Source organism: Phalacrocorax aristotelis, chromosome 8, assembly GCF_949628215.1.
Source record: "Phalacrocorax aristotelis chromosome 8, bGulAri2.1, whole genome shotgun sequence".
Lineage (NCBI taxonomy): Eukaryota > Metazoa > Chordata > Aves > Suliformes > Phalacrocoracidae > Phalacrocorax > Phalacrocorax aristotelis.
Window position 1 is genome coordinate 42,155,757 of NC_134283.1, and position 12,954 is coordinate 42,168,710.

At 46.9% G+C, this 12,954-nt stretch overlaps 1 protein-coding gene across 1 annotated transcript; it reads left to right on the forward strand.

The window, feature by feature from the left end:
* The first annotated feature begins 2,917 nt into the window (after window positions 1-2,917).
* SMIM32 (small integral membrane protein 32) lies at window positions 2,918-7,129 on the forward strand. Its single transcript, XM_075102869.1, has 2 exons — window positions 2,918-3,630; window positions 3,803-7,129. Exons 1-2 carry the CDS (start codon window positions 3,572-3,574, stop codon window positions 4,179-4,181), a joined length of 438 nt encoding a protein of 145 aa, XP_074958970.1. The 5' UTR covers window positions 2,918-3,571; the 3' UTR covers window positions 4,182-7,129.
* Window positions 7,130-12,954: the final 5,825 nt, after the last annotated feature.

Genomic DNA, 12,954 nt, shown 5'->3' on the forward strand with positions numbered 1-12,954 from the left:
TGCTCTGGATGGCTTATGCCACTGTTTATTTCACACTATGGCAAGCCTGGACCGAGCTCAGGCCAGAACTGCCACCAAGTCACCGCAACCATCGATAAATTCCTTGGGGTCAGCTGGGGCTCCAGGAGGCTCCAACACTTCTGAGACAAAATTTCGTGCTCTTGAATGCAGCTGGGGGAAGACACGCTCATAGGGGAGGGTGAGACAGGAGAACACAGAGCCTCTCCAGCCTCGGGACTCGTCCCCGCGATGCCACCAGGGCTGGCGATGCCGACCGCAGCTTCCAAACATGCCAGGAAGTTGCAACACTCAAAGGTTTATTATTGTTTAACTGCAGCCAGTGTCAGAGGCTCTACATTTATCCTTCTAGTGCATATTAAAAAAACTACGAAACAAGTAATTAAATGCTGGAAACCTTAAAAAAGAAAAAAGAAAAAAGAAAAAGAAAAGAAGTAACGATAACAAAGCTACTAAATAAGAAGTAAATTGAGAAAGAATTACAAGGAACTAAATATTTTAAAAGCTCTTCCAAATTAAGGAGAACAAAGGGAAAGGATCAGCTCTTACTTTTGCAGTTAAGGTATTATTTATGGCAATCTAGCTTTTTTAAGAGTAAGCCTGGACACAGTGCTACAGAAAACACATCTGATTTACTCCCGGGGCTCCTCATCAGTTTCCATATCAGCTTCAGCCAGCCAAAAAGCAGGAGGAGTTCTATGCGCTCCCGAGCCTGCGTGCACACAGGGCACTTGTAAAACACCCAGAGGATTTATCTCAGCGCTGGGTGGTTGGACCATGAGCATTAGCAACAGCCTCAGCCCAAAGCGCTAGCACTGGAGCTGAACTACTGTATCTTCGGGGCAGAAAACAAATCTTGCAAGAATGAGAGAGAACTTATTTAGCAGCAAAACGGAAGAAGTAAATAAAGATCCCAGCTCTGTGTCTGCGTGCAGCCTGCATGTGAAAAGGGGTGGGAAGAGGAGACTCAGGGGGGACACCCTGTTTTTGCAGGGAAGAGACACACAGCCACACGAGGTCCCACAGAGGCACTGACCTGGCAGAGCAAACAGCCCATTTGTCCCCTCCCAGCAGTGAGATGACTGTCCCTTTGACGTGACTGTCCCATCCGCCTCCGGGGACACCTCCGATGGCTCAGGGGAACACTCCCCACAGGCTCGAGGGAAGGAGGGAGGTGGAGGATGAGGAGCCACCCCGGCAGAGCCCTTCTCCACATCTGCCCAGTTTGACTCCAAGCCATCAAGCCAAGCACCACAGGGCTGCCAAGAAACACCCTTCTCTGCAGGGAGAAAATGCACCCATGACTGCAGCATTCATGTATATCGTTTGTAGTCTTTTTGCCCCCTCATGCAGCATTGGTAATATTTGCAGACAAGCTGTTTATAACAAACTTTTTGCTAAAGTATGTAAAACATTAAGATTGTCCACGCTATTCATAGGACTCAGCCCCCAGATGCCTTCCTGCTTTCCCTATGGACTAATAAAAACAATAAACAAATAAAAAAAGGATGCAAAGTTTGGTTAAACTCAAAAACAGTTTGGGGAGGAAAAAGCTGCAGACGGGATGGTCCTGGGAAGACATCCAGCTTTCCAGACGTCCATGTCATGCTGCTGCCCACAAACCTTCCTATTTCAAGGAGCTGCCATACATAAAACAGTTGCAAACCATACTAGCTTTTTAATGACTCTGTTGATTTTTCCAGCCCCTGTGCTGGCTGCCCGCCTCGGTGTCCTGTCCTTTGAACCTGCACAGAGTAAATAGGTGCAGCTACTGTGGCTCTGCGGGCAGGAGATGTGTCCCCAGGAGGAGCATTAGGTGCAGGCAGGGAGCGACCCCCCCGCCTCCCTGGAGGGCAGCATGTGGAAGAGTCAGCTCACTTCAGCTGAAAAAGGGGAAAAAGAAAAAGAGAGAAACAAAAAGCCAGCAAAGCCACAGGGGAAGGTCTCCTTGTGAATTCAATAGGTCCCCAAGACTCGGAGGTAAACGTGCAGGTAGTGGCCTTTCTGAGGACAGATCCAGAAGGACGTGAACAGGGATGTGACAGCCTTCGAGTGCCCCAGCAGACTTGCTGGAGGCTCAAGGGGTTTAACTGGAGCACCTGGAGCTTGGCCGGAGCTGAGGAACACACCGACCAGGGCCTCAGGGGCTGTTGGCCTCTAGCAGAGACTTTATTTATTTAAATCTAACTGACCAGAAGATTTCTCCTCTCTTCATTCCCCCTCTCCCAGCAGAAACATTTATTATGCTAATTGAAACGTTTAATCACCCAGGACCATTGGCTGCAATATCTCATCATAAGGAGCTTTAATGTTTGCTTGGATCAGCACCCTGGGACTGGAGAATGTGTTTCACCCTTTCCTCTGCCCAGTTACCAAGTGCTCCTCTCTTCCTCGCTCCTCTCGCCCCCCCGGCCCTGCCCCCTGCCCTTTTTCAAGTTGCAGTGTGTTAAAATAAAGGTATTAACGGCGCTTATCTGATGTACGGGAGCGAGAGATTGCGAGAGCGAGCTGGCAAGCAGCCAGCAGCTAATGGCATAAAAAGCAATTTGATAAAAAGAAAAAAATTAACACGCTAATTGTCAGGCTGGAGAGGGTGCTGGGGACCATATAAAAGAAAAAAAAAAAAAAAAAAGACATTTTCTGATTACTCTAGATTACAATAAAAGTCTGAGGAAGAAAGAAAGGTTTTGATGCAATTTTCTTCTGCTCGCCCCATTCTCTGCTACCCTCCCCTAGCTCAAAGCCTCTAGCCAGAGCCTCAGGCACTCACAGGGATTTATCAGAAGATCTCTTCCTTTTTAGCATCCTGTCACTGGCAGATGCACCACAGGCTGCAGAGCCGGTCGGCACCACCACGCAGTTCTCCCCTTCCCATGGTGGCAAGTGACACTGTGGTGGAGCTCCTGTCGGGGGGGGAAAAGTCATGCCTGACAGAACCCTGCACACTCCCACCTCGCAGCGCAGCTGAGCCGAGGACAGAGAGGAGGTTTCCGAAGTACTAACCCCCCTCCCATTTACAGGGAGGCTTTTTTGGGGGTTTCTTTTTTAAACAAAGGGACATTGGTCAATTTGAGGGGTTTGGGGTTTTTTTTTGGTTGCTCTGTTTTATTTTTCTCAAAGCAATAGAAAGGAGTGCCTAGAAAGCTCAAAGCAGAAAGCTCAGCCTCTTAACGTTGGCTCCACAGCACGCCGTTAACTAGGATTAAGAAAGTCAACTAATGCTTCACGGCACCAGGATTTCAACAGCACGCAGCCTCCTGAGGCAGAGAACCGCGACGGCAAATGCAGCATGATCTCAAAGCAGCAGCTGCCTCTCCCCACAGATGCCATTTAACCCCGGATTTGTGTGCATCCTTCTGAAAATCAGCTGGAAATCCACCGTGCCTTCCCTTCAGGGACAGTGAGCACCGCCAGCCAGAGCCTTGGCTCCTCTCTGCCCAGCTGCCGGCACCGGAGCTGGATTAGGGAGAGCCTTTTCCCATGCAGGTGGAGCGGCGGCACGGGGCTCCCAGCAGATTCCCGGAGCTCCCAGCCCGTCCCGGCTGACCAGCAGATGAGCCAGCGCATTCCCCCAAAAGAGGGGTGCTGGGGGAACGAGGGCCAGGACACGAGGTACATGTATCATTTTTGATTAATATTCGCAGATGAATGCTGTAAATATGAGCCACGAAGATTTAAAAGAAAGTCACTGAGCCATACAAGTGAATTAATTTGTTTTTAGACAAAATGCGGCTGGTTTTCAGCCTTTTACAAGCAGGAACATTATTCCTTTCCTATGCCAAAGACTGACTGTTTTCTCTCTCCTGCTTCACTTCTACCGTGGAGGAAATTTAAGCAAGAACATGTATAGTGAATTGCTAAATTCAACCAGTGCCACGGAAGCTCACCTAATCATTCAGACCAACACGCCCTACCTGAGCAGCACACCGAGACCCGTGAGCTCCTCCGCTTTTTACATGTCGACAGCCAGGGTGTTAAAAGAGGGGGAAATCAATAAGCCAGACCTGGTGACTTACATCATTCTGTTTTTCTTTCTGCTCTTGACTGTGGCGCTCATTGTGCTCTTCATAAACTGCCAGCTGAAAAATTCTTTTTTTGCTACTCTTCCTTACGACAGGTCGCTCAGAGAGGCGAGGAGCCCGTGGAGGACACAAGCTGTCTGACACTAGAGAGAAACTATGTCTTACAACAGTAGCAGGCACCAGAAATGCTGTGCAATAAGGTGTTATTTCCATATGCCAGTAAATGGATTTGACCCTCTTTAAAAGTAACAGGCTGCATCACGGGAAAAGATTGCTGAAAAAATATGCTGTATGCAAATCCAAATAGCTGTAAATAAAAAGCTCTGTTATGAACTAAACAGAGAATGCTTTAGCAGATTTATACAGTTTTGTGCAAAAAATTGCCCCATGGTTCCAGATTAAGCCCTATATGTATGGAAATGTCACCATCCACCCATTCAGTGTCCATACAAGGATATTTGCACTAACAACAATCTCTGATTTGGGTGTCTGGTGGAGCTTGGCGCCCGTGTTTATGAAACCATAGCATCAAATGTAAAAAAAAACCCACAGTATATTTACCTAACGGCTCCACGCTGAGGATATGAGTTTACTTCCCAGACCCATTTCGCTCAACTGCTGCTGAAACTGCGTGGTAATGCAGCGGGAGCCCTGCCAGGCAGGAGGAGAAAACTAAAAATGTTTATTTAGGCTTTTGATTGTGATTCTGTTAAGGGTGGTTTTGATGTTTTACTGCATCATCAAACAGGTTTTAAGTTACCAGTTACGTGAAGCACTAAATACCTAAGGAAGTTGCTTTCAGCTTTAAGCTACAAAGAAAATTATTTGCCACGGCATGACACCAAAATAATCCGGATGGGGAGAAGGAAGGAGAGAAAATAAGTATCATTAATAGTATGTAAACTAATGGAAGGGGAGAGCAGAGAGCTCGGAGTTCATACAAAAAGTAGATAACTTCTGAAAGCCATAAAACACAGCTTCATCATTGCTTTAATGCGTAATATCCCCGCTCTTTGCTCTTTATATAAATCTAGATCAATTAGAAGCATGCTCTAGCAATATGGCAACAGTTTGATTCAGCGCTGATCACTGGCAAAACACATCTGTTTAAAGCATTAGCTATCTGATTTTTTCCTAAAAGCTCCTGCTTCACCTTGTCAGCTGTCACGCTGTCTCATAGACACTGATTTTTAATAAACTTGCAGCTACAGCACAATTCCAGATCCAACTGCATGAACCCCAGACAGTATTTCTACTTCCCACAAACAGTGGGCAAAGGGCTTCACTTATTTTTTTAACCCCAGTAGCTCAACACGCGACTGAATCGCAGCTATCCCGAAACACACACTCCTAAACCCTGTTTTTGCTAGTGGATCATCTCGCAGAAGAATGGGGTTCAAGCGGTGTCAGATGCTGTGCTCCTAAATCCGTTCTTAACACGCGGAGAACAGCAGAAGTGCTGTGTGTATATATGTACATAACTTATTTAATCCAAATGGGAAGATTTTACAATGCAATTATACAGGCTCGCACTCAAACACGGGTAAAATGTGTATACATGGGAGCCCGTTTGCAAGCTTTTTTTTTTTTTTTAACACAGAAATTGCACAGTTGACAGCACTTCCATGTCATTGTCTTGGTTACCATGTTTTATTATGCTCAAGTAAGCTAAACTACCATATAACAGGCTTAAATATTTTATTCCTCAATAGGTGGCCAATTTTTATCTCCTCTGAACCAAATTTAACTGGTGTAATTCCAAGTAATTACTCTAATGTAGAAAGCGAGAATAAATTCAAGTGTGTTTATCTCAGCCCTTTTTGAATAAATCAAGTTTTATCACATCAGGCATTTCTTATTTATTTTTAAGTAACAACAGCTTGTTTTCAGCTATCAGCCATGACGACTTCGGTCTAAGAATTTCTGCTGGCAAAAGCCTCAGAACCTGACAAAGCACGTGTTGCGTTGCACCCTACTGTACTGTATTTAAATGTTCTACAATAACCCTGGAATAATCCTATTTTTCCCCACAGACCAATAGTTGGAGTAATACCCCAGAAGAACCTGTCACGCTTATTTACTGGGAAAGCTTTATACATGCCCTGTGTTGCTCTCATCAATACCTAGAATCACTTCCATTGCAGAAGAAAGTTCTATTAATGACATGTTAACTGAGGTATGAAATGTACGTATAGAAAACATCAGATAAATTCTCTTTCACCAAGCCCAAAATTCAAGTTGACCATAAAATCCACTTCCCAACCACAGGCATGCCAGGAGAGGGACCGATGGGCATTTATTCACTTGTTATAACGCATTTATTAGGTGCACGGTACGCTCGGGGTCCCAAATGTATACGTCATCCCTTCCCCTCGCCTCCTGCCAGTCACACTCCTGCCCCTAACAGAAATACGCCATTCACCGTGTCTTTATAGCAAACCCCACCTTCTCAACATGCCTTTCAAAAAAGCCTCTCAACACTTGCAGCCCCGCAGCAACCTCCTGCCTGATGGCTTCTCTGCGAGGCAGCCTGAGGTTGACACGCTAGGATACGAAGGATGAGTGAAACACCAGAAATGTGGGACACGATGCTGTGAGAAATGGGGTGGCCCCAGTTCAGAGAGGCTTTTAATTATATGCTTTGATTTCGAAGGATGAGTAGGTCCCCTTACGCCTTAGAGAGCATCCATACACTTAAAATATAGAGCTCTGCTGAATCAGGACCTGCGTGTTAAATAAGGTTTTAACTCCTCCTCTGGGCCAGGGAAACAGCTCATCTCTTCCACCTGGAAGCAGTGAGACCCTTCGCATCTGATGCCACCCTTCCAACAAATTATATTGTTATATTTCAGTCTGTTGGCTTTAATCTCTCAGTCCATGGCTGGTTTTGAACGCAGCTGCCCCGGCCATTGGCACAGACGCTACCCGTGGGGAGTTTGCTGCAGTGCTGGTACTGAGCAGCCGAGGAGGAGCCACCAGCGCTATGTTCCTCTGCAAGAGCACCCCAAAACGGGGAGCTCGCTCATCCTCTTGCTCTGCCTGAACACCAGGTTTGTTAACATTTTAGGGAACCAGCGGGACCCATCTTCCTTCTCGCATTTCCTACCTGTAGGTGGGCTATAGCGGGCTTTTCTGTGGGCATTCTCTCCTGCATTTCCCTTTTCCCCAAGCAAAAACCAGGAGCTGACCGTTTTCCACACCTCATGCCACGTGGCCATCACAACTGATGCCTGGAAAGGACACATCTGCAGGACTTGCAATTCTATCAAACTACACAGCAAGGCGAAATGCAAACAATCCCCAAAGCTAAATATTTCATGTCTATTTGGGATGCCTCAGGCTGGTGAGTGCCCTGGTGCCGCACGGCGAAGCAGAAGCCAAAGCTGCATTGCGTGATCATGCTCTTCATCAAAGCAGTGTCGAACCACAACAGGCTCAGCAGTTTGTAACTGCACTTGCTCTAATGAGTTTTCTTCTAGCAGTATCTTCAAAAGAAATGAAAAGGCCTTATCCCAGGACACCACTTCAAAACAAGAAACAGGAAGACAAAGGCTCCTCGGCAACTCAGCTTCCATTAAGAAAAGGCTAGAGTAAAGGCAGGAGAAAGAGAAAGAGGAAAGAGGCTGGAGAAAAGGAAAAGGCTGGAGAAGAGAAAAGGAAAAGGCTGGAGAAGAGAAAAGGAAAAGGCTGGAGAAGAGAAAAGGAAAAGGCTGGAGAAGAGAAAGAGAAAAGGCAGAGGACATACTTAAAGCCATTAGTGAGCTCTAAGAAGAGCAAGGGTTTAGTTCTATTCATCCTGATTTTTTTCCATCCTTCCAAACTTACAAAGAGTGATTTCAGAGAATGGCTGAGGAGGCTGAGTAGGGTCCAAGCTTCAATTTCCCAGTGACAAGAGGCTGCCCTGACACATACAAAGGAGCGCGTTGCCAGACCAGATCTCAGCGCATGTGTTGGGCATCAGGTTTGGTTCTGCTCTGCCATTGCGCAGTGTCCCTTCCTGAACGCTGCGATGGCCGTGGTCGTTGTGCTCCCAAACCTTTTGAGAGCCAGGAGGTTTATCTATCTGGCATTCAGAACATTTGAAACACCAGGAGACACATCAGACTGAGAAGATGAAAAGAAGATACCATTGGATTTTGTTCACAGCACATTCGGCTTTAGGAAGTTGTTTCTTCCAAGCCTTAACTCACAGGACCCTGAGCAAATACAGAAATTACAGGTATAAGCAAAGAAGTTTGGTTTAAATCCATTAGTCCATACAGAAAGTCTCCTGGGCAGCAAGTTACACACACAGTCACATCTCTGCAAATGTTTTTCCTCCTCTCTCCCTCACTTGCTCCTTCCTGGCAACTTGAAATTCCTCCCTGTGGGGCTGAGCGTTTCCCGGGCAGTGCCTGTCCTACCACCGGTGAATGATCTCCATGGACACAACCTGCTCACTCCTAAACTTGCACTTTCAGGTTTAACATACTATATTTACCTCTGATTTCTTACATTAAACTTAAGGAGAAATCCTTCTAAAAAGAGCTTTTAGAGTGAGACTGTTCAGAGACCTGAAAACTCACAGGTCTCAGGAAAACCAGTCTCCATTTGGCTCTTACAGAAAAGTGCCTATTTTGTCTATTTTGCGTTCTCTCTCAAATTCTTCCAATCCAGCTCTACACTCGAAATCACCCACACAACTCAGAGCTTTCTCGAGAGGCTCATGAGTTTGCTGACAGCAATTTCTGTATCTGAGAGACTTCAGAAAATGAGATTTCACAGGAATGACTGGATTACACAGCACTTCTTATTTAGTCCTGGAAATAACGGGGTTGTTTGCAATAGCAGATGTACAACTTCAAAAAGAGAATGGAAAAAAGGTATTTATAAAGAACAAAATAAAACTGGCCTTAGAACAAGAAAGCTGTTAATTTTAAAAGCTTTTTTTTTTTTTTTAAAATGTCTGGTGGAAAAAAAGGAGGACTCTTGCAAGGAGGAGAAGCACAGAAAGGCTGGTGATGACCCAACAACTTCTGCCCCATCACCCCAAACCTCACCCCCCCCAAACCCTTACCTCACAGCTCCATGGGGATGAAGTAGTTTTATGGGGTTTGTCTTTGTGGGGGTGATTTGATAATTAAATAGTCTTGTTTATCTCCAGATCATCTACAGTCTTATTTATCTCCAGACCAAGACCAGTGATGAGCGGTGTCCCTCAGGGGTCCATACTGGGACTGGTACTATTTAGTATCGTCATCAATGACCTAGACAGTGGGATCGAGCGCGCCCTCAGCAAGCTTGCAGGTGACACCAAGCTGAGCAATGCAGTTGACACGCCAGAAGGATGGGATGTCATCCAGAGCAACCTGGAGAGGTGGGCCTGGGAGAACCTCAGGAGGTTCAACAAGGCCAAGTGCAAGATCCTGCACCTGGGTCGGGGCAACCCCCGTATCCCCTCACGCTGGGGGATGGAGATATGGAGAGCAGCCCTAAGGAGAACGACTTGTGGGTGCTGGGGGATGAGGACCTGGACATGAGCCAACAATGTACGCTCACAGCCCAGAAAGCCAACCATCCCCTGGGCTGCATCCCCAGCAGCGTGGGCAGCAGGGCGAGGGAGGGGGTCCTGCCCCTCTGCTCTACTCTGGGGAGACCCCCCTGCAGCACCGCCTCCAGCTCGGGGCTCCTCAGCACAGGAGGGACATGGGGCCGTTGGAGCGGGGCCAGAGGGGGCACAGAAATGCTCCGGGGGCTGGAGCCCCTCTGCTGCGAGGCCGGGCTGGGAGAGTTGGGGTGGTTCAGCCTGGAGAAGAGAAGGCTGTGGGGAGACCTTATTGCAGCCTTCCAGTGCTTAAAGGGGGACTGTAGGAAGGATGGGGGTGACCTCTTCATCAAGGCCTGTTGTGACAGGACAAGGTATGATGGTTTTAAACTAAAGGAGGGCAGATTTAGACTGGATACAACGAAAAAAAATTTTACTATGAGGGTGGTAAAACTTTGGCCCAGGTTGCCCAGAGAGGTGGTCGATGCCCCATCCCTGGAAACACTGAAGGTCAGGTTGGACGGGGCTCTGAGCAACCTGGTCTAGCTGAAGATGTCCCTGCTCACTGCAGGGGGTTGGACTAGATGGGCTCTAAAGGCCTCTTCCAACACAAACCATTCTAGGATTCTATTATTCTATTTCTGAACATGGGTTTGAATTTTCTTTTATAAGACTTGAGATTGAAAAAACTCAAATTTCACACTAATCTGCTGATGTGTATAAAAACTATGTACCATTTTGCCTTTATTAGACTTCTGCCTCGCCTTAGTTGTCCTACATTGCCTGTAGCAGGTACAGGCGCCTGCAGCATTTCCACGACACTGTTGCCATTTCCACGACCACCACCCTCCCAGCATCAGCCAGGAGTAACTCAGGGCACTCCCTTGACGAGAGCTTTGCCGTCCCACACTAAAAACAACTCATACCTTAAGCGGGAGGCAGGTGGGCTCCAGGTGACGTATGGCAACACAGCTGCCCCGTGACCACCCTCCAGATGTGCCACCTCACTGCTTTTGCCCTGCTTCTCTTCCTTCCAGCGTAGCACCAGCAGCGCCATTCAAACAGCAATACAGAGAGTTAATCAATTAAATAAAGAACCGATTGGCCTGGAATAAGCCTACTTTGCAGCTCTAGCTGGTCTGGCTTGTAGCAGTTTCCCCAGTCACATACATTTACACGAAGCTTTGTGGCTAGCACAGTAAAAAGTCTGGATAAAAGAGAATTTAACAATGTGCTTCTCTTATATGATATTCTACAGATCTGTGTTTTAATTTCTTGCACTGAAGTGAATACTTTTAGCGCTCTTCCAGAGCGGAGCTCCTTCAACGGAGACGTCCACATGGAACCGCTCGCTGCGGGATTGCCCAACAGCAAGCGCTTGCACTAGATCAGGTGTGACCGTTGCACCCAGAAAACAGGACACTGCTATGATGCTGGCTTCCTGCCATCGCTAAAAGGGCAGACAATTACCACTCCAGCACAAACTTAAGGTAGCACTGAAAAAAAATACATATTTTGCCTGGCGAGGTATCTCAGCTGGGATAGATTCCCTGCGTCCAGGTTTTTGGAATGAACTTTTAGAATTATTTCTTCATCATTTCAGCGTTACATGCTACCAGTGGCTGCAACGTTTGTTTTTAACTGGACCCCCACACGCCCTACAACCTCATCTACCAGCCAATGAAATTGCAGCCTCAGACTTACCTTCAGAAGCACAGAACAAGAGGATTAAGAGAAGCGAAACCTTTCCCTTGGGTTTGCGCTCAACTAGAGCTAAACAGTGTTGCTTACAGAAATATTTGTACAGCACAGTTGAACGTGTGCTCCTATAAGGCAGTTAACAAGAACAATATATTCAAAAAGAATTTGATGCAAACTCCCTGAAAATTGTAAAACACTGAAGCACCTATCACACGGGTATTGTATGCGTTTGTGCTTTTACAAAGGTTTGCTCCCTCTTTTAACGTGAACGTACCACTAGAACCCCATCAGCTAGAGGCTTCTTATTTGCTGTCTTAAGGTCCAGTCCTCGGACTGTGCTGGGCTTCGGAGACCACTCAGGATGCTTTTAGAGGAAAATACTGCTAAATATAGAAACATAGGGCAAAGAAAAAAGCCAGCCTGCGTGTTTTAGTCTACATACGGCTGGCGCATACTCAAGGCATAACGTGCCGTTTACCCTGGCATGGCTGAAAACCTGGGCAAGCAGTTCAGCAACGCAAATATTCTGCTAAGAATGAAAGTGTCCCACACACTCCCCATGAACAGTTATGTGGCCACGACTACACAAGCCCCCAGTCCCCTTCACCTCGGGAGGGAACACCACACATCTTAAGAGGTAAAAGGAACAGACTTCAAAATGATGTTTCCTATGAGGCTAAAGGATCCTTCTTCCAAATCACAGGGGTTGAGAAGTCATGGAAAAGAACAATTGAACTGAATGTCTGGGAGAAGCAGCAAGACATTAGGACTCAAGGATTATTGTCCTTTCAGTGGCTTTGGTGATGGTTTTGTTTTGGGAATGTTGTGGTTTAGCCCCAGTCAGCAACCAAGCACCACGCAGCCGCTCGCTCACTCCCCCCTGGTGGGACGGGGGGAGAATCGGAAGAGTAAAAGTGAGGCAACTCATGGGCTGAGATAAAGACAGTTTAACAGGTAAAGCAAAAACTGCGCACAGAAGCAAAGCAAAACAAGGCATTCATCCACTCCTTCCCATGGACAGGCGGGTGCTCAGCCATCCCCAGGACAGCAGAGCTCCATCACGCCTAACAGTGACTTGGGAAGACAAACGCCATCACTCCCAGTGTCCCCCCTTCCTCCTTCTTCCCCCAGCTTTATAAAGCTGACTGAGCATGACGCCATATGGTACGGAATATCCCCTTGGTCAGTTTGGGTCAGCTGTCCTGGCTGTGTCCCCTCCCAGCTTCTTGTGCTCCCGGCAGAGCACGGGGAGCTGAAAAAGTCCTTGACCAGTGTAAGCGCTACTTAGCGACAACTAAAACACCTCTGTATTATCGCTACTGTTTCCAGCAAAAATCCAAAACACAGCCCCGTACTAGCTACTATGAAGAAATTTAACTCTATCCCAGCTGAAACCAGGACAGGGAATTAATAGGGGTTTTTCCCCAAAAAATTTAGTTTCTGCTTTGACTTCTGCTGTTCCCAGAGCACAACAGGAAGGCAAGGCACAGACGCCAGACAGATTGCAAAAGTCTCACATCTCCACTCTAGAGCTTGCGGAGGCTTCATTTTTCACTCTAGGTAAGCTACTCTCCAGCACGCATCTTGCTTCTGCTTCGCTATTAAATTTGCAAGTGGTTGGAGTGAGAATTCACACTACAGACACACATCTATGCTGCTCCCGTATGATAAAGATGCAGAGGATGACAT